A 26,498-nucleotide genomic window follows, 5' to 3' on the forward strand; every position below is an offset into this window, starting at 1 on the left:
TATTCTTGTACATAGGGGGCAGTATTATAGTAGTTATATTCTTGTACATAGGGGGCAGTATTATAGTAGTTATATTCGTGTACATAGGGGGCAGTATTATAGTAGTTATATTCTTGTACATAGGGGCAGTATTATAGTAGTTATATTCTTGTATATAGGGGCAGTATTATACTAGTTATATTCTGGTACATAGGGGGCAATATTATAGCAGTTAGATTCTTATACATAGGGGCAGTATTATAGTAGTTATATTCTTGTACATAGGGGGAAGTATTATAGTAGTTATATTCTTGTACATAGGGAGCAGTATTATAATAGTTATATTCTTGTACATAGGGGGCAGTATTATAGCAGTTATATTCTTGTATGTAGGGAGCAGTATTATAGTAGTTATATTCGTGTACATAGGAGCAGTATTATAGTAGTTATATTCTTGTACATAGGAGCAGTATTACAGTAGTTATATTCTTGTACATAGGGAGCAGTATTATAGTAGTTATATTCCTGTACATAGGGGCAGTATTATAGTAGTTATATTCTTGTACATAGGGGCAGTATTATAGTACTTATATTCTTGTACATAGGGGCAGTATTATAGTACTTATATTCTTGTACATAGGGGCAGTATTATAGTAGTTATATTCTTGTACATAGAGGCAGTGTTATAGTAGTTATTGTCTTGTACATAGGGGCAGTATTATAGTAGTTATATTCTTGTACATAGGGGCAGTATTATAGTAGTTATATTCTTGTACATAGGGGCAGTATTATAGTAGTTATTGTCTTGTACATAGGAGCAGTATTATAGTAGTTATATTCGTGTACATAGGAGCAGTATTATAGTAGTTATATTCTTGTACATAGGAGCAGTATTACAGTAGTTATATTCTTGTACATAGGGAGCAGTATTATAGTAGTTATATTCCTGTACATATTGGCAGTATTATAGTACTTATATTCTTGTACATAGGGGCAGTATTATAGTAGTTATATTCTTGTACATAGAGGCAGTGTTATAGTAGTTATTGTCTTGTACATAGGGGGCAGTGTTATAGTAGTTATATTCGTGTACATTATATTCTTGCATATAGTTGTCTCTCCCTCTATTTTACTTCTTTTATGCAGTTCTTACACAATACATTACTCAGAAGGGGGCATTTTTGACATTAGAAGAAGTTCCTTTTAGACTATCTGCCCACAATAAGGAATAGTAACGTTTTGGACGCAGAGTAATTTCGCTGCGTCCAAAACGCTGCGTTGTACAGTAGAAGCACAGTGTTGGATTTATAGACATCTCACGCCCACTTTGCTTCTAATTGACGCTGTGTAGAGTCATCTGCTGTGCGGGTTTACGAGCCGCAGCATGTTAATTTCTGTAGTGGAGACGCCTGATCGTGGGCACATATCAATAGATTCCTATCTTCAAGATAATCTCTATGAGCACGTTCTTGATATTAGTGTAACCTGTAATGATGATGTCACTAGTGATTGGAATATTGCTATATTATATGGCGTCATCACCATTGTATTGGCCGCTGTCTAGGGCTGATCTATGATTCTCTGCACCTTCATTGTTTGCCTCCAGTCTACTCCTATATCATTTTGTTCTCTGCTCTCACCGTGGAGGTTGATGGACATCAGGGTCTCCTCGCTGATGTGGCCGGTGGTATCTATGATGGCCGCAGTGTGAATGACCAGGTCCACTCCCTGGCAGGATCTATTCAGGAACTCTGCGTCCCGGATGTCTCCTTCTAGAACCTTCACTTTACTCTGGAATCCTGAGAATGAGGTAAAGATACAATGTGAGCAGGAATTCTCCCTCCATCAGCCGAGATCCCGGGAGCGATGAACGATGTCCTGGGTGGTGACTGCAGACAGAATCTTATCATGTATCTCTGTATACAGGGAGCTCCCCCTAGTGGTGGCTGCAGACAGAAGCTTATCATGTATCTCTATATACAGGGAGCCCCCCTAGTGGTGGCTGCAGACAGAATCTTATCATGTATCTCTGTATACAGAGAGCTTCCCCTAGTGGTGGCTGCAGACAGAAGCTTATCATGTATCTCTATATACAGGGAGCTCCCCCTAGTGGTGGCTGCAGACAGAATCTTATCATGTATCTCTGTATACAGGGAGCCCCCCTAGTGGTGGCTGCAGACAGAATCTCATCATGTATCTCTGTATACAGGGAGCCCCCCTAGTGGTGGCTGCAGACAGAAGCTTATCATGTATCTCTATATACAGGGAGCCCCCCTAGTGGTGGCTGCAGACAGAATCTTATCATGTATCTCTGTATACAGGGAGATCCCCCTAGTGGTGGCTGCAGACAGAAGCTTATCATGTATCTCTATATACAGGGAGCTTCCCCTAGTGGTGGCTGCAGACAGAATCTTATCATGTATCTCTGTATACAGGGAGCTCCCCCTAGTGGTGGCTGCAGACAGAATCTTATCATGTATCTCTGTATACAGGGAGATCCCCCTAGTGGTGGCTGCAGACAGAATCTTATCATGTATCTCTGTATACAGGGAGCTTCCCCTAGTGGTGGCTGCAGACAGAATCTCATCATGTATCTCTGTATACAGGGAGCTCCCCCTAGTGGTGGCTGCAGACAGAATCTTATCATGTATCTCTGTATACAGGGAGATCCCCCTAGTGGTGGCTGCAGACAGAATCTTATCATGTATCTCTGTATACAGGGAGCTTCCCCTAGTGGTGGCTGCAGACAGAATCTCATCATGTATCTCTGTATACAGGGAGCTCCCCCTAGTGGTGGCTGCAGACAGAATCTTATCATGTATCTCTGTATACAGGGAGTTCCCCCTAGTGGTGGCTGCAGACAGAATCTTATCATGTATCTCTGTATACAGGGAGCTCCCCCTAGTGGTGGCTGCAGACAGAATCTTATCATGTATCTCTGTATACAGGGAACTCCCCCAAGCTGTCTGTCTGCAGCCATCACTAGGGGAAGCTCCCTATATACAACAATACATGATAAGATTCAGTCTGCAGCCACCACTAGGGGGAGCTCCCTGTATACAGAGATACATGATAAGATTCTGTCTGCAGTCACCACTAGGGGGAGCACCCTGTATACAGAGATACATGATAAGATTCTGTCTGCAGTCACCACTAGGGGGAGCTCCTAGTATACAGAGATACATGATAAGATCCTGTCTGCAGCCACCACTAGGGGGAGCTCCCTGTATACAGCAATACATGATAAGATCCTGTCTGCAGCCACCACTTGGGGGAGCTCCCTGTATACAGAGATACAAGATAAGATTCTGTCTGCAGTCACCAGTAGGGGGAGCTCCCTGTATACAGAGATACATGATAAGATCCTGTCTGCAGCCACCACTAGGGGGAGCTTCCTGTATACAGAGATACATGAAAGATCCTGTCTGCAGCCACCACTAGGGGGAGCTCCCTGTATACAGCAATACATGCTAAGATCCTGTCTGCAGCCACCACTAGGGGGAGCTCCCTGTATACAGGGAAACATGATAAGATTCTGTCTGCAGCTACCACTAAGGGGGAGCTCTCTGTATACAGAGATACATGATAACATCCTGTCTGCAGTCACCACTAGGGGGAGCTCCCTGTATACAGAGATACATGATAAGATTCTGTCTGCAGTCACCACTAGGGGGAGCTCCCTGTATACAGGGATACATGATAAGATTCTGTCTGCAGCTACCACTAAGGGGGAGCTCTCTGTATACAGAGATACATGATAACATCCTGTCTGCAGTCACCACTAGGGGGAGCTCCCTGTATACAGAGATACATGATAAGATTCTGTCTGCAGCCACCACTAGGGGGCGCTCCCTGTATGTAGAGATACATGATAAGATCCTGTCTGCAGCCACCACTAGGGGGCGCTCCCTGTATATAGAGATACATGATAAGATCCTGTCTGCAGTCACCACTAGGGGGAGCTCCCTATATACAACAATACATGATAAGATTCAGTCTGCAGCCACCACTAGGGGGATCTCCCTGTATACAGAGATACATGATAAGATTCTGTCTGCAGTCACCACTAGGGGGAGTTCCCTGTATACAGAGATAATGATAAGATTCTGTCTGCAGTCACCACTAGGGGGAGCTCCCTGTATACAGAGATACATGATAAGATTCTGTCTGCAGTCACCACTAGGGGGAGCTCCTTGTATACAGAGATACATGATAAGATTCTGTCTGCAGTCACCACTAGGGGGAGCTCCCTGTATACAGAGATACATGATAAGATTCTGTCTGCAGTCACCACTAGGGGGAGCTCCTTGTATACAGAGATACATGTTGAGATTCTGTCTGCAGCCACCTCTAGGGGGAGCTCCCTGTATACAGAGATACATGATAAGATTCTGTCTGCAGTCACCACTAGGGGGAGCTCCTTGTATACAGTGATACATGATAAGATCCTGTCTGCAGCCACCACTAGGGGAAGCTCCCTATATACAACAATACATGATAAGATTCAGTCTGCAGCCACCACTAGGGGGAGCTCCCTGTATACAGAGATACATGATAAGATCCTGTCTGCAGCCACCACTAGGGGGATCTCCCTGTATACAGAGATACATGATAAGATTCTGTCTGCAGTCACCACTAGGGGGAGCACCCTGTATACAGAGATACATGATAAGATTCTGTCTGCAGTCACCACTAGGGGGAGCTCCTAGTATACAGAGATACATGATAAGATCCTGTCTGCAGCCACCACTAGGGGGAGCTCCCTGTATACAGCAATACATGATAAGATCCTGTCTGCAGCCACCACTTGGGGGAGCTCCCTGTATACAGAGATACAAGATAAGATTCTGTCTGCAGTCACCAGTAGGGGGAGCTCCCTGTATACAGAGATACATGATAAGATCCTGTCTGCAGCCACCACTAGGGGGAGCTTCCTGTATACAGAGATACATGATAAGATCCTGTCTGCAGCCACCACTAGGGGGAGCTCCCTGTATACAGCAATACATGCTAAGATCCTGTCTGCAGCCACCACTAGGGGGAGCTCCCTGTATACAGGGAAACATGATAAGATTCTGTCTGCAGCTACCACTAAGGGGGAGCTCTCTGTATACAGAGATACATGATAACATCCTGTCTGCAGTCACCACTAGGGGGAGCTCCCTGTATACAGAGATACATGATAAGATTCTGTCTGCAGCCACCACTAGGGGGAGCTTCCTGTATGTAGAGATACATGATAAGATCCTGTCTGCAGCCACCACTAGGGGGCGCTCCCTGTATATAGAGATACATGATAAGATCCTGTCTGCAGTCACCACTAGTGGGAGCTCCCTGTATACAGCAATACATGATAAGATTCTGTCTGCAGCCACCACTTGGACTTGGGGGAGCTCCCTGTATACAGAGATACAGGATAAGATTCTGTCTGCAGTCACCACTAGGGGGAGCTCCCTGTATACAGAGATACATGATAAGATTCTGTCTGCAGCTACCACTAGGGGGAGCTCCCTGTATACAGAGATACATGATAAGATTCTGTCTGCAGTCACCACTAGGGGGAGCTTCATTAATACAGAGATACATGGTAAGATTCTGTCTGCAGTCACCACTAGGGGTAGTTACCTGTATACAGATATACATGATAACATACTGTCTGCAGTCACCACTAGAGGGAGCTCTCTGTATACAGAGATGCATGATAAGATACTGTCTGCAGTCACCACTAGAGGGAGCTCTCTGTATACAGAGATGCATGATAAGATTCTGTCTGCAGTCACCACTAGGGGGAGCACCCTGTATACAGAGATACATGATAAGATTCTGTCTGCAGTCACCACTAGGGGGAGCTCCTAGTATACAGAGATACATGATAAGATCCTGTCTGCAGCCACCACTAGGGGGAGCTCCCTGTATACAGCAATACATGATAAGATCCTGTCTGCAGCCACCACTTGGGGGAGCTCCCTGTATACAGAGATACAAGATAAGATTCTGTCTGCAGTCACCAGTAGGGGGAGCTCCCTGTATACAGAGATACATGATAAGATCCTGTCTGCAGCCTCCACTAGGGGGAGCTTCCTGTATACAGAGATACATGATAAGATCCTGTCTGCAGCCACCACTAGGGGGAGCTCCCTGTATACAGCAATACATGCTAAGATCCTGTCTGCAGCCACCACTAGGGGGAGCTCCCTGTATACAGGGAAACATGATAAGATTCTGTCTGCAGCTACCACTAAGGGGGAGCTCTCTGTATACAGAGATACATGATAACATCCTGTCTGCAGTCACCACTAGGGGGAGCTCCCTGTATACAGAGATACATGATAAGATTCTGTCTGCAGTCACCACTAGGGGGAGTTCCCTGTATACAGGGATACATGATAAGATTCTGTCTGCAGCTACCACTAAGGGGGAGCTCTCTGTATACAGAGATACATGATAACATCCTGTCTGCAGTCACCACTAGGGGGAGCTCCCTGTATACAGAGATACATGATAAGATTCTGTCTGCAGCCACCACTAGGGGGAGCTCCCTGTATATAGAGATACATGATAAGATCCTGTCTGCAGCCACCACTAGGGGGCGCTCCCTGTATATAGAGATACATGATAAGATCCTGTCTGCAGTCACCACTAGGGGGAGCTCCCTGTATACAGCAATACATGATAAGATTCTGTCTGCAGCCACCACTTGGACTTGGGGGAGCTCCCTGTATACAGAGATACAGGATAAGATTCTGTCTGCAGTCACCACTAGGGGGAGCTCCCTGTATACAGAGATACATGATAAGATTCTGTCTGCAGCTACCACTAGTGGGAGCTCCCTGTATACAGAGATACATGATAAGATTCTGTCTGCAGTCACCACTAGGGGGAGCTTCCTTAATACAGAGATACATGGTAAGATTCTGTCTGCAGTCACCACTAGGGGTAGTTACCTGTATACAGATATACATGATAACATACTGTCTGCAGTCACCACTAGAGGGAGCTCTCTGTATACAGAGATGCATGATAAGATACTGTCTGCAGTCACCACTAGAGGGAGCTCTCTGTATACAGAGATGCATGATAAGATTCTGTCTGCAGCCACCACTAGGGAGAGCTCCCTGTATGCAGCAAAGCATGATGACATCCTGTCTGCAGTCACCACTAGGGGGAGCTCCCTGTATACAGAGATACATGATAAGATGCTATCGGCAGCCACCACTAGGGGGAGCTCCCTGTATACAGAGATACATGATAAGATTTTGTCTGCGGCCACCACTAGGGGGAGCTCCCTGTATACAGACATACATGATAACATCCTCTCTGCAGCCACCACTAGAGGGAGCTCCCTGTATACAGAGATACATGATAAGATATTGTCTGCAGCCACCACTAGGGGGAGCTCCCTGTATACAGAGATACATGATATGATTCTGTCTGCAGCCACCACTAGGGGGAGCTTCCTGTATACAGAAATACTTGATAAGATCATGTCTGCAGCCACCAGTAGGGGGAGCTCCCAGTATACAGCAATACATAGGATCCTGTCTGCAGTCACCACTAGGGGAAACTCCCTGTATACAGAGATACTTGATAAGATCATGTCTGCTGCCACCAGTAGGGGGAGATCCCCGTATACAGCAATACATGATAAGATTCTGTCTGCAGCCACCACTAGGGGGAGCTCCCTGTATACAGAGATACATGATAAGATCCGGTCTGCAGTCACCACTAGGGGGAGCTCCCTGTTTAGAGATATACATGATAGGATTCTGTCTGCAGTCACCACTAGGGGGAGCTCCCTGTATACAGAGATACATGATACGATTCTGTCTGCAGCCACCACTAGGGGGAGCTTCCTGTACACAGAGATACATGATGAGATTCTTTCTGCAGCCACCACTAGGGGGAGATCTCTGTAAACAGAGATATATGATAAAATCCTATCTGTAGCCACTACTAGGGGAATCTTATCATGTATCTCTGTATACAGGGAGCTCCCCCTAGTGGTGGCTGCAGACAGAATCTTATAATGTATCTCTGTATACAGGGAGCTCCCCCTAGTGGTGGCTGCAGACAGAATCTTATAATGTATCTCTGTATACAGGGAGATCCCCCTAGTGGTGGCTGCAGACAGAATCTTATCATGTATCTCTGTATACAGGGAGCTCCCCCTAGTGGTAGCTGCAGACAGAATCTCATCATGTTTCTCTATATACAGGGAGCTCCCCCTAGTGGTGGCTGCAGACAGGATCTTATGTATCTCTGTATACAGGGTGCTCCCCCTAGTGGTGGCTGCAGACAGAATCCTATCATGTATCTCTGTATACAGGGAGCTCCCCCTAGTGGTGACTGCAGACAGAATCTCAACATGTATCTTTATATACAGGGAGCTCCCCCTAGTGGTGACTGCAGACAGAATCTTATCATGTATCTCTGTATACAGGGAGCTCCCCCTAGTCTTGGCTGCAAATAATCTTATCATGCATCTCTGTATACAGGGAGCTCCCCCTAGTGGTGACTGCAGACAGAATCTAACCATGTATCTCTGTATTAAGGAAGCTCCCCCTAGTGGTGCTTGCAGTCAGTATGTTATCATATATCTCTGTATACAGGGAGCTCCCCCTAGTGGTGACTGCAGACAGAATCTTATCATGGATCTCTGTATACAGGGAGCTCCCCCCTAGTGGTGGTTGCAGACAGAATCTTATCATGTATCTCTGTATACAGGGAGCTCCCCCCTAGTGGTGGCTGCAGAAAGAATATTATCGTGTATTGCTGTATACAGGGAGCTCCCCCTAGTGGTGGCTGCAGACAGGATCTTATCATGTATCTCTGGATACAGGGAGCTCCCCCTAGTGGTGACTGCAGACCGAATCTTATCATGTGTTGATGTATATAGGGAGCTCCCCCTACTGGTGGCTGCAGACAAGATCTTATCATGTATCTCTGTTTAAAGGGAGCTCCCCCTAGTGGTGGCTGCAGACAGAATCTTATCATGTATCTCTGTATACAGGGAGCTCCTCCTAGAGGTGGCTGCAGACAGAATCTTATCATGTATCTCTGTATACAGGGCGCTCCCCCTAGTGGTGACTGCAGACAGGATCTTATCATGTATCTCTGTATACAGGGAGCTCCCCCTAGTGGTGAATGCAGACAGAATCTTATCATGCATCTCTATATACAGGGAGCTCCCCCTAGTGGTGGCTTCAGACAGAATCTTATCATGTATCTCTGTATACAGGGAGCTCCCCCTAGTGGTGGCTGCAGACAGGATCTTATCATGTATCTCTGTATACAAGGAGCTCCCCCTAGTGGTGGCTGCAGACAGAATCTTATCATGTATCTCTGTATACACGGAGCTCCCCCTAGTGGAAGCTGCAGACAGAATCTTATCATGTATCTCTGTATACACGGAGCTCCCCCTAGTGGTAGCTGCAGACAGGATCTTATCATGTATCTCTATATACAGGGAGCTCCTCCTAGTGGTGGCTGCAGACAGGATCTTATCATGTATCTCTGTATACAGGGAGCTCCCCCTAGTGGTGACTGCAGACAGGATCTTATCATGTATCCCTGTATACAGGGAGCTCCCCCTAGTGGTGGCTGCAGACAGAATCTTATCATGTATCTCTGTATACAGGGTGCTCCCCCTAGTGGTGGCTGCAGAAAGAATCCTATCATGTATCTCTGTATACAGGGAGCTCCCCCTAGTGGTGGTTGCAGACACAATCTTATCATGTATCTCTGTATACAGGGAGTTCCCCCTAGTGGTGGCTGCAGACCGAATCTTATCATGTATTGATGTATATAGGGAGCTCCCCCTACTGGTGGCTGCAGACAAGATCTTATCAGGTATCTCTGTTTAAAGGGAACTCCCCCTAGTGGTGGCTGCAGACAGAATCTTATCATGTATCTCTGTATACAGGGAGCTCCCCCTAGTGGTGCCTACAGACAGAATCTTATCATGTATCTCTGTATACAGGGAGTTCCCCCTAGTGGTGGCTGCAGACAGAATCTTATCATGTATCTCTGTATACAGTGAGCTCCCCCTAGAGGAGGCTGCAGACAGAATCTTATCATGTATCTCTGTATACAGGGAGCTCCCCCTAGTGGTGACTGCAGACAGGATCTTATCATGTATCCCTGTTTACAGGGAGCTCCCCCTAGTGGTGGCTGCAGACAGAATCTTATCATGTATCTCTGTATACAGGGAGCTCCCCCTAGTGGTGACTGCAGACAGAATCTTATCATGCATCTCTATATACAGGAAGCTCCCCCTAGTGGTGGCTTCAGACAGAATGTTATCATGTATCTCTGTATACAGGGAGCTCCCCCTAGTGGTGGCTGCAGACAGGATCTTATCATGTATCTCTGTATACAAGGAGCTCCCCCTAGTGGTGGCTGCAGACAGAATCTTATCATGTATCTCTGTATACAGGGAGCTCCCCCTAGTGGTGGCTTCAGACAGAATCTTATCATGTATCTCTGTATACAGGGAGCTCCCCCTAGTGGTGGCTGCAGACAGGATCTTATCATGTATCTCTGTATACAAGGAGCTCCCCCTAGTGGTGGCTGCAGACAGAATCTTAACATGTATCTCTGTATACAGGGAGCTCCCCCTAGTGGAGGCTACAGACAGATCCTTATCATGTATCTCTGTATACAGGGAGCTCCCCCTAGTGGTAACTGCAGACAGGATCTCATCATGTATCTCTGTATACAGGGAGCTCCCCCTAGTGGTGGCTGCAGACAAGATCTTATCATGTATCTCTGTACACAGGGAGCTCCCCCTAGTGGTGACTGTAGACAGATTCGTATCATGTATCACTGTATACAGGGAGCTCCCCCTAGTGGTGGCTGGAGACAGAATCTTATCATGCATCTCTGTAAACAGGGAGCTCCCCCTAGTGATGGATGGAGACAGAATCTTATCATGTATTGCTGTATACAGGGAGCTCCCCCTAGTGGTGGCTACAGACAGAATCTTATCATGTATCTCTGTATACAGGGAGCTCCCCCTAGTGGTGGCTGCAGACAGGATCTTATCATGTATCCCTGTATACAGGGAGCTCCCCCTAGTGGTGGCTGCAGACAGGATCTTATCATATATCTCTGTATACAGGGAGCTTCCCCTAGTGGTGGCTTCAGACAGAATCTCATCATGTATCTCTGTATATAGGGAGCTCCCCCTAGTGGTGGCTGCAGACAGAATCTTATCCAGACATTACATCATATGTGACTGTTATCAGCCTCTTATAACGCTCCAGTACTGATATAACCTCCAGACATTACATCATATGTGACTGATATCAGCCTCTTATAACGCTCCAGTACTGATATAACCTCCAGACATTACACCATATGTGACTGATATCAGCCCCTCTTATAACGCTCCAGTACTGATATAACCTCCAGACATTACACCATATGTGACTGATATCAGCCCCTCTTATAACGCTCCAGTGCTGATATAACCTCCAGACATTACACTATATGTGACTGATATCAGCCCCTCTTATAACGCTCCAGTACTAATATAACCTCCAGACATTACAACATATGTGACTGATATCAGCCCCTCTTATAACGCTCCAGTACTGATATAACCCCCAGACATTACACCATATGTGACTGATATCAGCCTCTTATAACGCTCCAGTACTGATATAACCTCCAGACATTACATCATATGTGACTGATATCAGCCTCTTATAACGCTCCAGCACTGATATAACCTCCAGACATTACACCATATGTGACTGATATCAGCCTCTTATAACGCTCCAGCACTGATATAACCTCCAGACATTACACCATATGTGACTGATATCAGCCTCTTATAACGCTCCAGTACTGATATAACCTCCAGACATTACATCATATGTGACTGATATCAGCCCCTCTTATAACGCTCCAGTACTGATATAACCTCCAGACATTACATCATATGTGACTGATATCAGCCCCTCTTATAAAGCTCCAGTACTGATATAACCTCCAGACATTACATCATATGTGACTGATATCAGCCTCTTATAACGCTGCAGTACTGATATAACCTCCAGATATTACATCATATGTGACTGATATCAGCCCCTCTTATAACGCTCCAGTACTGATATAACCTCCAGACATTACACCATATGTGACTGATATCAGCCCCTCTTATAACGCTCCAGTACTGATATAACCTCCAGACATTACACCATATGTGACTGATATCAGCTCCTCTTATAACGCTCCAGTACTGATATAACCTCCAGACATTACATCATATGTGACTGATATCAGCTCCTCTTATAACGCTCCAGTACAGATATAACCTCCAGACATTATGTAACGGGACTGGGAGGCGGAACCTCTGAGCTACTATACAAGGGGGCGGTCCTTGTAAGGGAGCGGGTGGCGACCAGGGTAGACAGGCAGGCAGTCACAGCAGGTGACCGGGGCAGTCTCTGAATGAACGGACAGGAGGTCACGGCAAGTGACCGGGGCAGTCTCTGGATGAACGGGCAGGAGGTCACGGCAAGTGACCGGGGCAGTCTCTGAATGAACGGACAGGAGGTCACGGCAAGTGACCGGGGCAGTCTCTGGATGAACGGGCAGGAGGTCACGGCAAGTGACCGGGGCAGTCTCTGGGTAAAGGGTTGGTACGACCTGTGGCGGCTGATGATAGACGTGAGCTCCCAGGTGAGCAGGCGAGAGTCCCTGGATGAACGGGTGGTCACAGCATGTGACGGCGGAGCCTCCAGGAAGACCAACAGACAGGTAGCAGATGAGCGCTCCCAGGTGAGCGGGCAGGAGTCTCTGGACAGGCAGGTGGTCACAGCACGTGACGGCAGAGCCTCCAGGTAGGCTAGCAGGCAGGTAGCAGGATATCAGGCAGGAATTAGACAGCAGACAGGCAGGAATCTGGCAGGTAACTGGCAACGGGACCTGAGGGCTGAAGCAGAGTAGTGAACAGTGCTACAACATTGCTCGGGCACCTCCATTTTGGAGGAGGTGCCTTTTATATGGGAGGTCCTCCGGCAATTGGCCGGGGACTCCTTAGGACGGCGCGCGCGGTCCCTTTAAGAGAGGGGGAGCGCGCGCGCCCTAAGCACACTGCCGGGGAAGGAGCGCGTGCCGGAAGCAGCGGGGAGAGAAGCGCTGGAGGACGCCGCGCCAGGAGCGGGGAGGTGAGAGGGACGGCGTCTCTGCCTAGAACGGGGCAGAGACGCCGATGCTACAGTACCCCCCCCTTTAGGCCCCCTCTTTTTTTGGCCAGAAAGAAATTTCTCAAGGAGAAGCGGGGCGTTGATGTTCTCCCTGGGTTCCCAAGTTCTCTCCTCAGGACCAAACCCCTTCCAATCTACCAGAAAAAAGGTTTTTCCTCTTACCCTCTTGGAGGCCAGAATACTCTCTACCTCAAAGATGTCATCAGCGGAAACCGGAGCAGGAGGGGTACCTGGATTTTTGGAAAAAAAGTTAAAGACAACGGGTTTGAGGAGAGATACGTGGAAGGAGTTGGGGATCCGTAGGGTGGCCGGGAGTTTTAATTTGTAGGCCACAGGGTTAATTTGCCTGAGGACTTCGAAGGGGCCGATGAATCGAGGACCCAACTTGTAGGAGGGTACTTTGAGCCGCACATGTTTGGACGAGAGCCAAACCTTGTCTCCCGGACGGAATTGGGGCGGATCCAGACGTCTCTTATCAGCATATCTCTTCATCCGCTCAGAGGAGAGAAGAAGAGCAGACCTGGTGCTCTCCCAAATAGTAGAAAATTCGCTGACAAGAGACTCCGCAGCAGGGTTGTCCACAGAAACGGAGACAGGAAGTGGAATCCGGGGATGCTGGCCACCGACTATAAAGAACGGGGATTTGGAAGAGGACTCGCTCTCATGGTTGTTATAAGAGAACTCGGCCCATGGTAGGAGATCCACCCAGTCCGAGTGGTGAGCATCAACGAAGTGCCGGAGGTAGCTGGACAAGATCTGATTGATCCGCTCCACTTGACCATTGGACTGAGGGTGGTAAGCGGAGGAGAAATCCAGGGTAATGTCCAGCAGCTTACATGTGGCTCTCCAGAAGCGAGAGGTGAACTGAACCCCACGATCCGACACGATGTGGAGGGGCAGACCATGGAGACGGAAGATGTGGCGGATAAAGTCTTTAGCCAGCTCGGGTGCAGACGGAAGACCAGGCAGGGGAATGAAGTGGGCCATCTTAGAAAAACGGTCAGCGACAACCCAAATGACAGTACAACCGGCAGAAACTGGAAGGTCGGTGATAAAGTCCATAGCGATGTGTTGCCAAGGAGCAGCAGGTACGGGAAGGGGCAGGAGATGGCCGGCAGGTAGATGTCGGGGAACTTTGTTACGGGCACAGGATGAACAGGCCGCGACGAAGTCTACCACGTCCTTACGCAGGGTAGGCCACCAGTAATGCCGGGTAATAAGTTGGAAGGTCTTCTTTTGGCCAGCATGGCCAGCTAGTTTAGAAGAATGTCCCCAGCGAAGAACCCTCTCCCGATCTGGCACAGCTACGAACGTCTTACCGGGTGGAAGACGAGTCAGATCCAAGGGGGCCACATTCATCACCTTGGAGGAGTCGATGATGTGCGTAGGTTCCTCCTCTTGATCGGAGGACAGGAAGGAGCGGGACAAGGCATCAGCTTTGACGTTCTTGTCCGCCGGACGGAAATGAAGAATGAAGTCGAAGCGGGCAAAAAACAACGACCACCGGGCCTGGCGAGGATTGAGTCTCTGGGCATTTTGGAGATATGCCAGGTTTTTGTGATCCATGTAGATAATTACCGGGTAGAGAGCCCCTTCAAGCAGATAGCGCCACTCTCCCAGTGCCAATTTTATGGCTAGCAATTCCCGGTCTCCAATGGAGTAGTTGCGCTCCGACGAGGAGAAGATTTTGGAGAAGAAGCCGCACGTTACCATTCTCCCGGTAGAAGTGTAGCACCCTGAGGATTCGGCTGCTACAGGAGTATTGCACCTCAACCCAGAGGTGTGATATTCCACTCCCGGGTAAGGATGGAGTGTGGATCTGAGCTCGGTAGGCTGCATGCACTACACACATCCCATTTCCGGGGAACAGGCCGACGGTACTCCCACTTAGAAATGTGCAGGTACGACCGAGTCTGTTCCTGGCTGGAGTGGGAGGGGGGTGGTACATCCCATGTAGTGTAGGGGCAGATAGGGGGAGCAGCCTGGGTAAAGATAGGAGCTCATTGGGTGCTGGTCACCTGAGCTCACACATAGAGGGTGTATATAAGGTGGGCACCAACTAAGATCAGGGTCAGATGCAGAGGATCAGATGCAGAGGGTCAGTCAGCTGCAGAGAACAAGTCAGGAGCAGAGGAGAGAAGAAAGACAAAGACCCATAGTGAGAGAGGAGAAAAGAGAGAGACCCAGAGCACAGAAGAAAAGGACTCTGAGATCCCAACTCAAAGCACCGGGTGAAGAGTCGGCATCAGGGTACCGGAACCCAAGCTGGTGGGGGTAAAAACATTCCCCAGCCAGAGACCGGAGACCGTGGGCAGCGTCTGCCACGGTCACCCATCACATCCACCCCGAAGGCACACCACATGAAGGGTCAGGGAACCCAGGGCCAAGGGTGTCCCAACAGAAGGCCCGAGGGAGCTGGACCTAGGTGGATTACTGGTGGGGACGGCCAGAGAACGGGACAGAAAGAGAGCTCAGGGCCACGCTCCGGACTTGTTTGGGGGTTGGCTGGATCCAGGACCTGGTGGACGCAGCACGGCTCGGGTGGTCACTAGCAGCTGGAGTGACCAGTACAACATCTGCAGTAAGTAAACACCCTTAACTGCACAACCCGACTCTGTCTTCACTGCCGTCTGCACTACACCACCACAACCCCCATCCTCTGCGCCTGTCCCCTCTGAGGCTATACCCCTCCCGTTGGGGGTTATCCCACCAAGCTGCGCACCCACCATCAGCCTCAGCGGACCCTGCTGCAGCGGCGGCCACAGTGACCGCATCACAACGGGTGGCGTAGTCGACACAAAAGAACTCTTAATAACATCTGTAGGACTGCCACATAACACTGAGCTTGACGCCCTGGGCACGGGGCCGGGTCACAGCCGCTCGGAGACTACAACCCCCCCCATCTGATCCGGTGCCGGGTATTCCCCTCAAAAAAGGAATATGTCCCAGGGGGCGCGTCAACTTTGGCGTAGTCGGCAGGATTACGTGCCCGCAACACCCGGGTACTGCGTGCCTGAAGAAAAGTGCAAGTTTACCTCAGAAAGAAGTCTCCCGCCGGTTCCGGAGGGTCCACGCCATCGGACTCCATCACCAGTCGTTTCCCGCCGATTGTCCGCCATTTCCAGCTTGTTCCCGCCATCTGCAGAGTTTCCCGCCACTGGGCGACGCTTCCCGCCAAAACCGCAGATTTCCCGCCTTGGAAGAGCAGCGGACGCCATTATGGGCGTGCCAGAGGGTGGCGAGAGGCCACCTCCCATCGTGGGCCAGGACCGAAAATGGCGCCAAAAGTGGAAACCGCCCCCACCAACAGAGACTGTGATGCTAGAGGTGTCTGTCAGCGTGAAAGAACTACCCCTGGAGCTGACAGTCACCGAGTTGCCCCGGGACCGCCCTCGAAGTGGGAGGAGACGAAAGGAGAGAACAAAGATGGGTGCCGCCTGGAGCAGTCTGGAGCGAGCGCACCCGGAGACAAGAAGTCTGGAGAGGAGTAGCAGAGAAGCTCACCCGGAGATGTCCAGAGAGCAGAGCAGCACCGGCCCGCTGGCCAGGAACCTGCTGGAAGAAGAGCAGAGCAGCACCGACCCGTTGGTCAGGAGCCTGCTGGACACCACGACCCCACTAGGCCTAGTGGAGGTCCTTGCACAGCTCCCCCGAGACCGGGAGTGTGCGCAGACTGCCCTGGAGGGCCTCGCACGGAGGATGGCCCGGGTACAGCGCGAGATATTGGCGGAATGGAGCCGGGAGATGGCCCAGCAAGCTGAAACCAAGACGCAAGCTGAAACCAAGACCCGGAGCACGCCAGCCGAGATGAGGAAGGAGACCGCCTCTGAGGATGGCGCGGGAGGACCCAAGGCCGGAGACGGCGCCGAGAAGGGAGCCGAACGCATGGAGGCAGGTAAAGGGGACGTCTATACCCCAAGCCGGGACACCGCTTACCTGCCCCAGCTCCCCGTCGCAGAGCCCGAAAGTCCCCCTGCTGTGCCCGAAAACGCCATGTCACCGACGCAGACTAGGCCCCAACCGGAAGCCGCCGCCGCGACCCCTGTGACGTCACACGCCTCGACCCCGAGCGTGACCAAGCAGGAAGTACCACCAGCCTGGTCGCAAGGCCTAGTACCCCCGGGCGTCGCATCACCAACAGCGCCCCCTACCTCCGCGGAGCCTCCGGCCTGGCCGCAAGGCCAGGTAGCCCAGGGCGCCGCCGTCCTAACGGTGCCCTTCACCTTCCAGGTGCCCCAGGCCTGGCCGCAAGGCCTGGGCAACCCGGGCGCCACCACCACCGCGCCCGCACCCGTAAAACCAAGGGTGCCGCGTCTGGGAGAGGACTTGTTTGCCCAGCACACGTGGCCGGACGGGCAGCCTTTCATCTGGCCCCAGAGGTATTACGAACTGGAGCACCAGAGGAGGGTTGGGGCCATGTGTGCACCCCTGATTCCGGCTCCGAAGCCCGTAATAAGGATCTCGCCCCCGCTAGCGGAAGCACAGTTTGAGTGGGACCCCACCGGAGAAGATCTAATGGGGTTCACTCAGGAAACTAGGGCAGCTGCAGCAGAGCGTGCGGAGTGCTGCCGCCAACAGCTCGAGGAGTTTGCGAGGGAGCGGAGAGAGAGGCGGGTCCGGGAACAACAGGCCCAAATAAGGAGCGCCGAGCAAAAGAGCCGGACCAGGAGGGACCCCCGTGCAGCGCACAGTCCCCGTACCACCGGGACTGTAATCAAGTTCAACCAGCAGCATGGGTGGGGCTTCATTCGAGACAACAACACCCCCGGCGACGTCTTTGTCACGCGCAGAGACGTGGAGTCCCATCTGCCGGAGGGGCACAGAGGTCGTGACCTCTACATCGGAGACGAGGTCACCTTTACCCGGCACAAGTGTGCCAAGGGACCTTATGCCCTCCACGTACACCGCCTGACGGAGGAGGAGTTGCGGTGCGAGGAGGAGGAGCAAGAGGACCCGGACGGGTCTGAAGTAACAACCAGCTGTAAGCAAAGAGCAGGAGGAAGACGCCGTTGAGTGCGGCAGAGAAGTGATGTAAATAGTTACCCGACCGGGTACCAAAGAAACTGTTGATATATATATATATAGTCCCCGTTGGGACCAGCTGATGTGAACTGTTCACCCGTTTACCCTTAATCCCACAGGCTGAGGACTGTGAGCAGCCATTCCCTTTCCCTCCTTACCTGGCCGAGGACTGAGAGCGGCCAACTTCCCCTGTATATAGTTGCGCTTCCTAAAGCGCCCCCTACCGGTTTTATAGGAAAACCAGTTTTTCTAAGAGACTGTCGCACTTTTCCCGGACACACGTTGCACAGTGTCCGGAGGAGGAACCTGAAACAAGAGACGACGAGAATGTTTATATGAAAAGTTTTATAAATATATAATGTTTTATATGTTTTATTATGTTTATATGAAAAAAAAAAAATTGTATGTTTTGGTGTTATTTATGTCTTACAGCCCGAGGACGTGCTGTGATTTACCAGGGGGGAATGTAGCACCCTGAGGATTCGGCTGCTACAGGAGTATTGCACCTCAACCCAGAGGTGTGATATTCCACTCCCGGGTAAGGATGGAGTGTGGAACTGAGCTCGGTAGGCTGCATGCACTACACACATCCCATTTCCGGGGAACAGGCCGACGGTACTCCCACTTAGAAATGTGCAGGTACGACCGAGTCTGTTCCTGGCTGGAGTGGGAGGGGGGTGGTACATCCCATGTAGTGTAGGGGCAGATAGGGGGAGCAGCCTGGGTAAAGATAGGAGCTCATTGGGTGCTGGTCACCTGAGCTCACACATAGAGGGTGTATATAAGGTGGGCACCAACTAAGATCAGGGTCAGATGCAGAGGATCAGATGCAGAGGGTCAGTCAGCTGCAGAGAACAAGTCAGGAGCAGAGGAGAGAAGAAAGACAAAGACCCAGAGTGAGAGAGGAGAAAAGAGAGAGACCCAGAGCACAGAAGAAAAGGACTCTGAGATCCCAACTCAAAGCACCGGGTGAAGAGTCGGCATCAGGGTACCGGAACCCAAGCTGGTGGGGGTAAAAACATTCCCCAGCCAGAGACCGGAGACTGTGGGCAGCGTCTGCCACGGTCACCCATCACATCCACCCCGAAGGCACACCACATGAAGGGTCAGGGAACCCAGGGCCAAGGGTGTCCCAACAGAAGGCCCGAGGGAGCTGGACCTAGGTGGATTACTGGTGGGGACGGCCAGAGAACGGGACAGAAAGAGAGCTCAGGGCCACGCTCCGGACTTGTTTGGGGGTTGGCTGGATCCAGGACCTGGTGGACGCAGCACGGCTCGGGTGGTCACTAGCAGCTGGAGTGACCAGTACAACATCTGCAGTAAGTAAACACCCTTAACTGCACAACCCGACTCTGTCTTCACTGCCGTCTGCACTACACCACCACAACCCCCATCCTCTGCGCCTGTCCCCTCTGAGGCTATACCCCTCCCGTTGGGGGTTATCCCACCAAGCTGCGCACCCACCATCAGCCTCAGCGGACCCTGCTGCAGCGGCGGCCACAGTGACCGCATCACAACGGGTGGCGTAGTCGACACAAAAGAACTCTTAATAACATCTGTAGGACTGCCACATAACACTGAGCTTGACGCCCTGGGCACGGGACCGGGTCACAGCCGCTCGGAGACTACAACCCCCCCCATCTGATCCGGTGCCGGGTATTCCCCTCAAAAAAGGAATATGTCCCAGGGGGCGCGTCAGAAGACTTCTGGGTGAGCACCGCTCCGGCTCCGGAGGAGGAGGCATCAACCTCCAGGTAGAATTGTTTATTACAGTCCGGACGGTGCAGGATGGGAGCAGAGGCGAAGGCTTTCTTTAGGGAAAGGAAGGCCTCCTCGGCTTCAGGCGACCATGTCCTGGGGTTAGCCCCCTTACGGGTAAGTGCAGATATGGGAGCAGTCCGAGACGAGAAGTGTGGGATGAAAAGACGATAATAATTATCGAAGCCCAGGAATCGCTGTATCGCCTTCAAACCTTCAGGACGAGGCCATTTTAGAACGGAAGAGAGCTTCTCGGGATCCATTTGCAGACCTGTTTGGGAGATGACATAGCCCAAGAACGGAAGGGAGGTCTGATCGAAGAGGCACTTCTCGTATTTGGCGTAAAGGTGGTTCTGCCGAAGCCTAAGCAGGACCTGACGAACATCCCTCCGGTGTGTGGGGAGATCCGGAGAGAAGACCAAGATATCGTCCAGGTATACCACTACGCAGGAGTACAGGAGGTCACGGAAGATGTCGTTGACTAGTTCCTGAAAGACCGCGGGAGCATTACAGAGACCGAAGGGCATCACAAGGTACTCGTAGTGACCGTCCCGGGTATTGAATGCCGTCTTCCACTCGTCTCCTTGACGGATACGGACCAGATTATACGCTCCTCGTAGATCCAGCTTGGAGAAGATCCTGGCGCCCTTGAGACGGTCAAACAATTCGGAGATGAGTGGCAGGGGATATTTGTTTTTTACCGTGATGAGATTGAGTCCTCTGTAGTCAATACAGGGGCGTAGCGAGCCGTCTTTCTTTTTGACAAAGAAGAATCCGGCTCCAGCCGGGGAGGTAGATTTTCGGATAAATCCCCTAGCCAGATTCTCTTCAATGTACTCAGACATGGCTCGGGTCTCGGCTGCAGACAACGGGTAGATACGCCCACGGGGAGGAGTGGTGCCAGGTACTAGGTCGATCGGGCAATCGTATGGCCTATGGGGTGGCAACGTCTCAGCTTCCTTCTTACCGAAGACGTCCGCATAGGGCCAGTAGGGAGCCGGGAGACCAGGTAAGTTAGCTGGAGTAGGCTGAGGGCGAAGTGGACGGACCGGGACCAGGCAGGTCCTATGGCAGTCAGGACCCCATCGGAGTACTTCACCGGACCGCCAGTTCAATACGGGTTCATGTGTCTGGAGCCAAGGTAGACCTAGCAACAGGGAGTGAGAAAGTCCGGACAGCACATGGAATGAGATCTCCTCAGAGTGCAGCATTCCCACCTGCAGGGTTATGGGTTCGGTGACGAGCAGGATGGTCTCCGAGAGAAGTCTTCCATCCACGGAGGCGACTGACAATGGTTCAGCCAGGGACTTGGTGGGAATATGGTATCTCTCTACCAGAGACTGGGAGATGAGGTTTCCAGCAGCTCCAGAATCCAGATGGGCGAGTTCAAAGAGACGGTTTTCTCCCCAAGCAATAGAGACCGGTAAGGTCAGAGACGGAGAGGGCTTACTTTTGTCTAGGACGACCTCTCCGAGTGGTCCTAGACACTGGCGTTTCCCGGCTTTTCCGGGCAGGAACGGATGAAGTGCTTCATACTGCCACAATAGAAACAGCTTCCCTCGGCTCGGCGAGATTCTTGGCGAGAACCGACCATCTTGGTCTGGTCGACCTGCATAGGCTCAGGAGAGTGTAGCTGAGGAGAGACGGAGGGAGTGACGGGTTTCTGAAAAGTAGGAGCTAGACGTGGAAACCTCCTCTCACGGGTGACCTCTTTGGCACGCTCCTGGAACCGCAGGTCAATCCGGGTGGCAAGAGTTATTAGGTCATCGAGAGTGGTAGGAATGTCCCGACCGGCAAGTTCATCTTTAATACGGCCGGACAGGCCCTCCCAGAAGACGGAAACCAGAGCGTCATTATCCCAGGCCAGCTCCGAGGCAAGGGTACGGAACCGTATGGCATATTGGCCCACGGTGAGACTTCCCTGACGGAGGCGTAGCAGAGATGATGCGGATGAGGTCTTCCGTCCGGGTTCGTCGAAGACTTTCCGGAAAGCCGTGAGAAAGGCAGGCAAGTCGGACACCAGGGGGTCTCCTCTCTCCCATAGAGGATTTAGCCAGGCCAGGGCCTCTCCAGTGAGATGGGACATGATGAAGGCAATTTTGGCCCGGTCGGAGTTAAACTGGTGAGACAGGAGTTCAAAGTGCAGGGTGCACTGATTTATGAAGCCCCGAGCCTGAGCGGAGTCGCCTCCGAAACGAGGAGGTGCAGAAAGCCGGGGTCCGGGGTAGGATACCATGTTATTAGTGGGCAGTGGAGCTGCCGGATTGCGAGTCATGGCACTGGCGGTGGTTGCAGGCAGAGCAGTCAGAGTGTCCAGGCGAGAATTGACATTCCGCAGGTGACCCAGGATGGACTCCTGTTGGGACCTCTGACGGGACAGTTCATGACACAGGTCCGAGAGCGAGGGAGCTTGGGTGCCACCGGGTTCCATGGCCCGAGCAAACTGTAATGGGACTGGGAGGCGGAACCTCTGAGCTACTATACAAGGGGGCGGTCCTTGTAAGGGAGCGGGTGGCGACCAGGGTAGACAGGCAGGCAGTCACAGCAGGTGACTGGGACAGTCTCTGAATGAACGGACAGGAGGTCACGGCAAGTGACCGGGGCAGTCTCTGGATGAACGGGCAGGAGGTCACGGCAAGTGACCGGGGCAGTCTCTGGATGAACGGGCAGGAGGTCACGGCAAGTGACCGGGGCAGTCTCTGGGTAAAGGGTTGGTACGACCTGTGGCGGCAGATGATAGACGTGAGCTCCCAGGTGAGCAGGCGAGAGTCCCTGGATAATCGGGTGGTCACAGCATGTGACGGCGGAGCCTCCAGGAAGACCAACAGACAGGCGGCAGATGAGCGCTCCCAGGTGAGCGGGCAGGAGTCTCTGGACAGGCAGGTGGTCACAGCACGTGACGGCAGAGCCTCCAGGTAGGCTAGCAGACAGGCAGCAGATGAGCGCTCCCAGGTGAGCGGGCAGGAGTCTCTGGACAGGCGGGTGGTCACAGCACGTGACGGCGGAGCCTCCTGGTAGGCTAGCAGACAGGCAGCAGATGAGCGCTCCCAGGTGAGCGGGCAAGCTGGTCCTTAGACAGACTGACAGGAGTTGGAAGGCAGACCGTCGGACCTCAGGCAAGCAGGCAGGTAGAAGATGTGCGCTCCCAGGTGAGCGGGCAAGCGGGTCCATAGACAGACTGACAGAAGTTGGAAGGCAGACCGTCGGACCTCAGGCAAGCAGGCAGGTAGCAGGATATCAGGCAGGAATTAGACAGCAGACAGGCAGGAATCTGGCAGGTATCTGGCAGGTAACTGGTAACGGGACCTGAGGGCTGAAGCAGAGTAGTGAACAGTGCTACAACATTGCTTGGGCACCTCCATTTTGGAGGAGGTGCCTTTTATATGGGAGGTCCTCCGGCAATTGGACGGGGACTCCTTAGGACGGCGCGCGCGGTCCCTTTAAGAGAGGGGGAGCGCGCGCGCCCTAAGCACACTGCCGGGGAAGGAGCGCGTGCCGGAAGCAGCGGGGAGAGAAGCGCTGGAGGACGCCGCGCCAGGAGCGGGGAGGTGAGAGGGACGGCGTCTCTGCCTAGAACGGGGCAGAGACGCCGATGCTACACATTACATCATATGTGACTGATATCAGCCTCTTATAACGCTCCAGTACTAATATAACCTCCAGACATTACATCATATGTGACTGATATCAGCTCCTCTTATAACGCTCCAGTACTGATATAACCTCCAGACATTACATCATATGTGACTGATATCAGCCTCTTATAACGCTCCAGTACTGATATAACCTCCAGACATTACATCATATGTGACTAATATCAGCCTCTTATAACGCTCCAGTACTGATATAACCTCCAGACATTACATCATATGTGACTAATATCAGCCTCTTATAACGCTCCAGTACTGATATAACCTCCAGACATTACACCATATGTGTCTCATATCAGCCTCTTATAACGCTCCAGTACTGATATAACCTCCAGACATTACATCATATGTGACTGATATCAGCTGCTCTTATAACGCTCCAGTACTGATATAACCTCCAGACATTACATCATATGTGACTGATATCAGCTGCTCTTATAACGCTCCAGTACTGATATAACCTCCAGACATTACATCATATGTGACTGATATCAGCCCCTCTTATAACGCTCCAGTACTGATATAACCTCCAGACATTACATCATATGTGACTGATATCAGCCCCTCTTATAACGCTCCAGTGCTGATATAACCTCCAGACATTACATCATATGTGACTGATATCAGCCTCTTATAACGCTCCAGTACTGATATAACCTCCAGACATTACATCATTTGTGACTGATATCAGCCTCTTATAACGCTCCAGTACTGATATAACCTCCAGACATTACATCATATGTGACTGATGTCAGCCCCTCTTATAACGCTCCAGTACTGATATAACCTCCAGACATTACATGATATGTCACTGATATCAGCTCCTCTTATAACGCTCCAGTACTGATATAACCTCCAGACATTACACCATATGTGACTGATATAAGCCCCTCTTATAACGCTCCAGTACTGATATAACCTCCAGACATTACACCATATGTGACTGATATCAGCCTCTTATAACGCTCCAGTACTGATATAACCTCCAGACATTACACCATATGTGACTGATATCAGCCTCTTATAACGCTCCAGTACTGATATAACCTCCAGACATTACACCATATGTGACAGATATCAGCCTCTTATAATGCTCCAGTACTGATATAACCTCCAGACATTACATCATATGTGACTAATATCAGCCTCTTATAACGCTCATGTACTGATATAACCTCCAGACATTACACCATATGTGACTGATATCATCCCCTATTATAACGCTCAGGTACTGATATAACCTCCAGACATTACATCATATGTGACTGATATCAGCCTCTTATAACGCTCCAGTACTGATATAACCTCCAGACATTACATCATATGTGACTGATATCAGCCTCTTATAACGCTCCAGTACTGATATAACCTCCAGACATTACACCATATGTGACTGATATCAGCCTCTTATAACGCTCCAGTACTGATATAACCTCCAGACATTACACCATATGTGACTGATATCAGCCCCTCTTATAACGCTCCAGTACTGATATAACCTCCAGACATTACACCATATGTGACTGATATCAGCCCCTCTTATAACGCTCCAGTACTGATATAACCTTCAGACATCACACCATATGTGTCTCATATCAGCCTCTTATAACGCTCCATTACTGATATAACCTCCAGACATTACATCATATGTGACTGATATCAGCCTCTTATAAAGCTCCAGTACTGATATAACCTCCAGACATTACATTATATGTGACTGATATCAGCTGCTCTTATAACGCTCCAGTACTGATATAACCTCCAGACATTACATCATATGTGACTGATATCAGCCCCTCTTATAACGCTCCAGTACTGATATAACCTCCAGACATTACATCATATGTGACTGATATCAGCCTCTTATAACGCTCCAGTACTGATATAATCTCCAGACATTACACCATATGTGACTGATATCAGCTCCTCTTATAACGCTCCAGTACTGATATAACCTCCAGACATTACATCATATGTGACTGATATCAGCCCCTCTTATAACGCTCCAGTACTGATATAACCTCCAGACATTACATCATATGTGACTGATATCAGCTCCTCTTATAACGCTCCAGTACTGATATAACCTCCAGACATTACACCATATGTGACTGATATCAGCCTCTTATAACACTCCAGTACTGATATAACCTCCAGACATTACACAATATGTGACTGATATCAGCCCCTCTTATAACGCTCCATTACTGATATAACCTCCAAACATTACACCATATGTGACTGATATCAGCCTCTTATAACGCTCCAGTACTGATATAACCTCCAGACATTACACCATATCTGACTGATATCAGACCCTCTTATAACGCTCCAGTACTGATATAACCTCCAGGCATTACACCATATGTGACTGATATCAGCCCCTCTTATAACGCTCCAGTACTGATATAACCTCCAGACATTACACCACATCTGACTGATATCAGCCCCTCTTATAACGCTCCAGTACTGATATCAGCTCCAGACATTACATCATATGTGACTGATATCAGGCCCTCTTATAACGCTCCAGTACTGATATAACCTCCAGACATTACATCATATGTGACTGATATCAGCCTCTTATAACGCTCCAGTACTGATATAACCTCCAGACATTACATCATATGTGACTGATATCAGCCCCTCTTATAACGCTCCAGTACTGATATAACCTCCAGACATTACATCATATGTGACTGATATCAGCTCCTCTTATAACGCTCCAGTACTGATATAATCTCCAGACATTACATCATATGTGACTGATATCAGCCCCTCTTATAACGCTCCAGTCTGATATAACCTCCAGACATTACACCATATGTGACTGATATCAGCCTCTTATAACACTCCAGTACTGATATAACCTCCA

At 50.3% G+C, this 26,498-nt stretch overlaps 1 protein-coding gene across 1 annotated transcript in view; it reads right to left on the reverse strand.

Annotated features, from left to right (window-relative positions):
* The window catches only part of LOC141253124 (3 beta-hydroxysteroid dehydrogenase/Delta 5-->4-isomerase-like), a 97,148-nt gene that overhangs the window by 62,528 nt on the left and 8,122 nt on the right, over positions 1–26,498 (reverse strand). The window contains exon 2 of the mRNA XM_073670876.1: positions 1,620–1,778. Within this exon, the coding sequence (XP_073526977.1) occupies positions 1,620–1,778 (159 nt within the window). The remainder of the gene's footprint in view (positions 1–1,619; positions 1,779–26,498) is intronic.

Source organism: Phyllobates terribilis, unplaced genomic scaffold, assembly GCF_046119375.1.
Source record: "Phyllobates terribilis strain yellow unplaced genomic scaffold, ASM4611937v1 Scaffold_2__4_contigs__length_985480577, whole genome shotgun sequence".
Taxonomy (NCBI): domain Eukaryota; kingdom Metazoa; phylum Chordata; class Amphibia; order Anura; family Dendrobatidae; genus Phyllobates; species Phyllobates terribilis.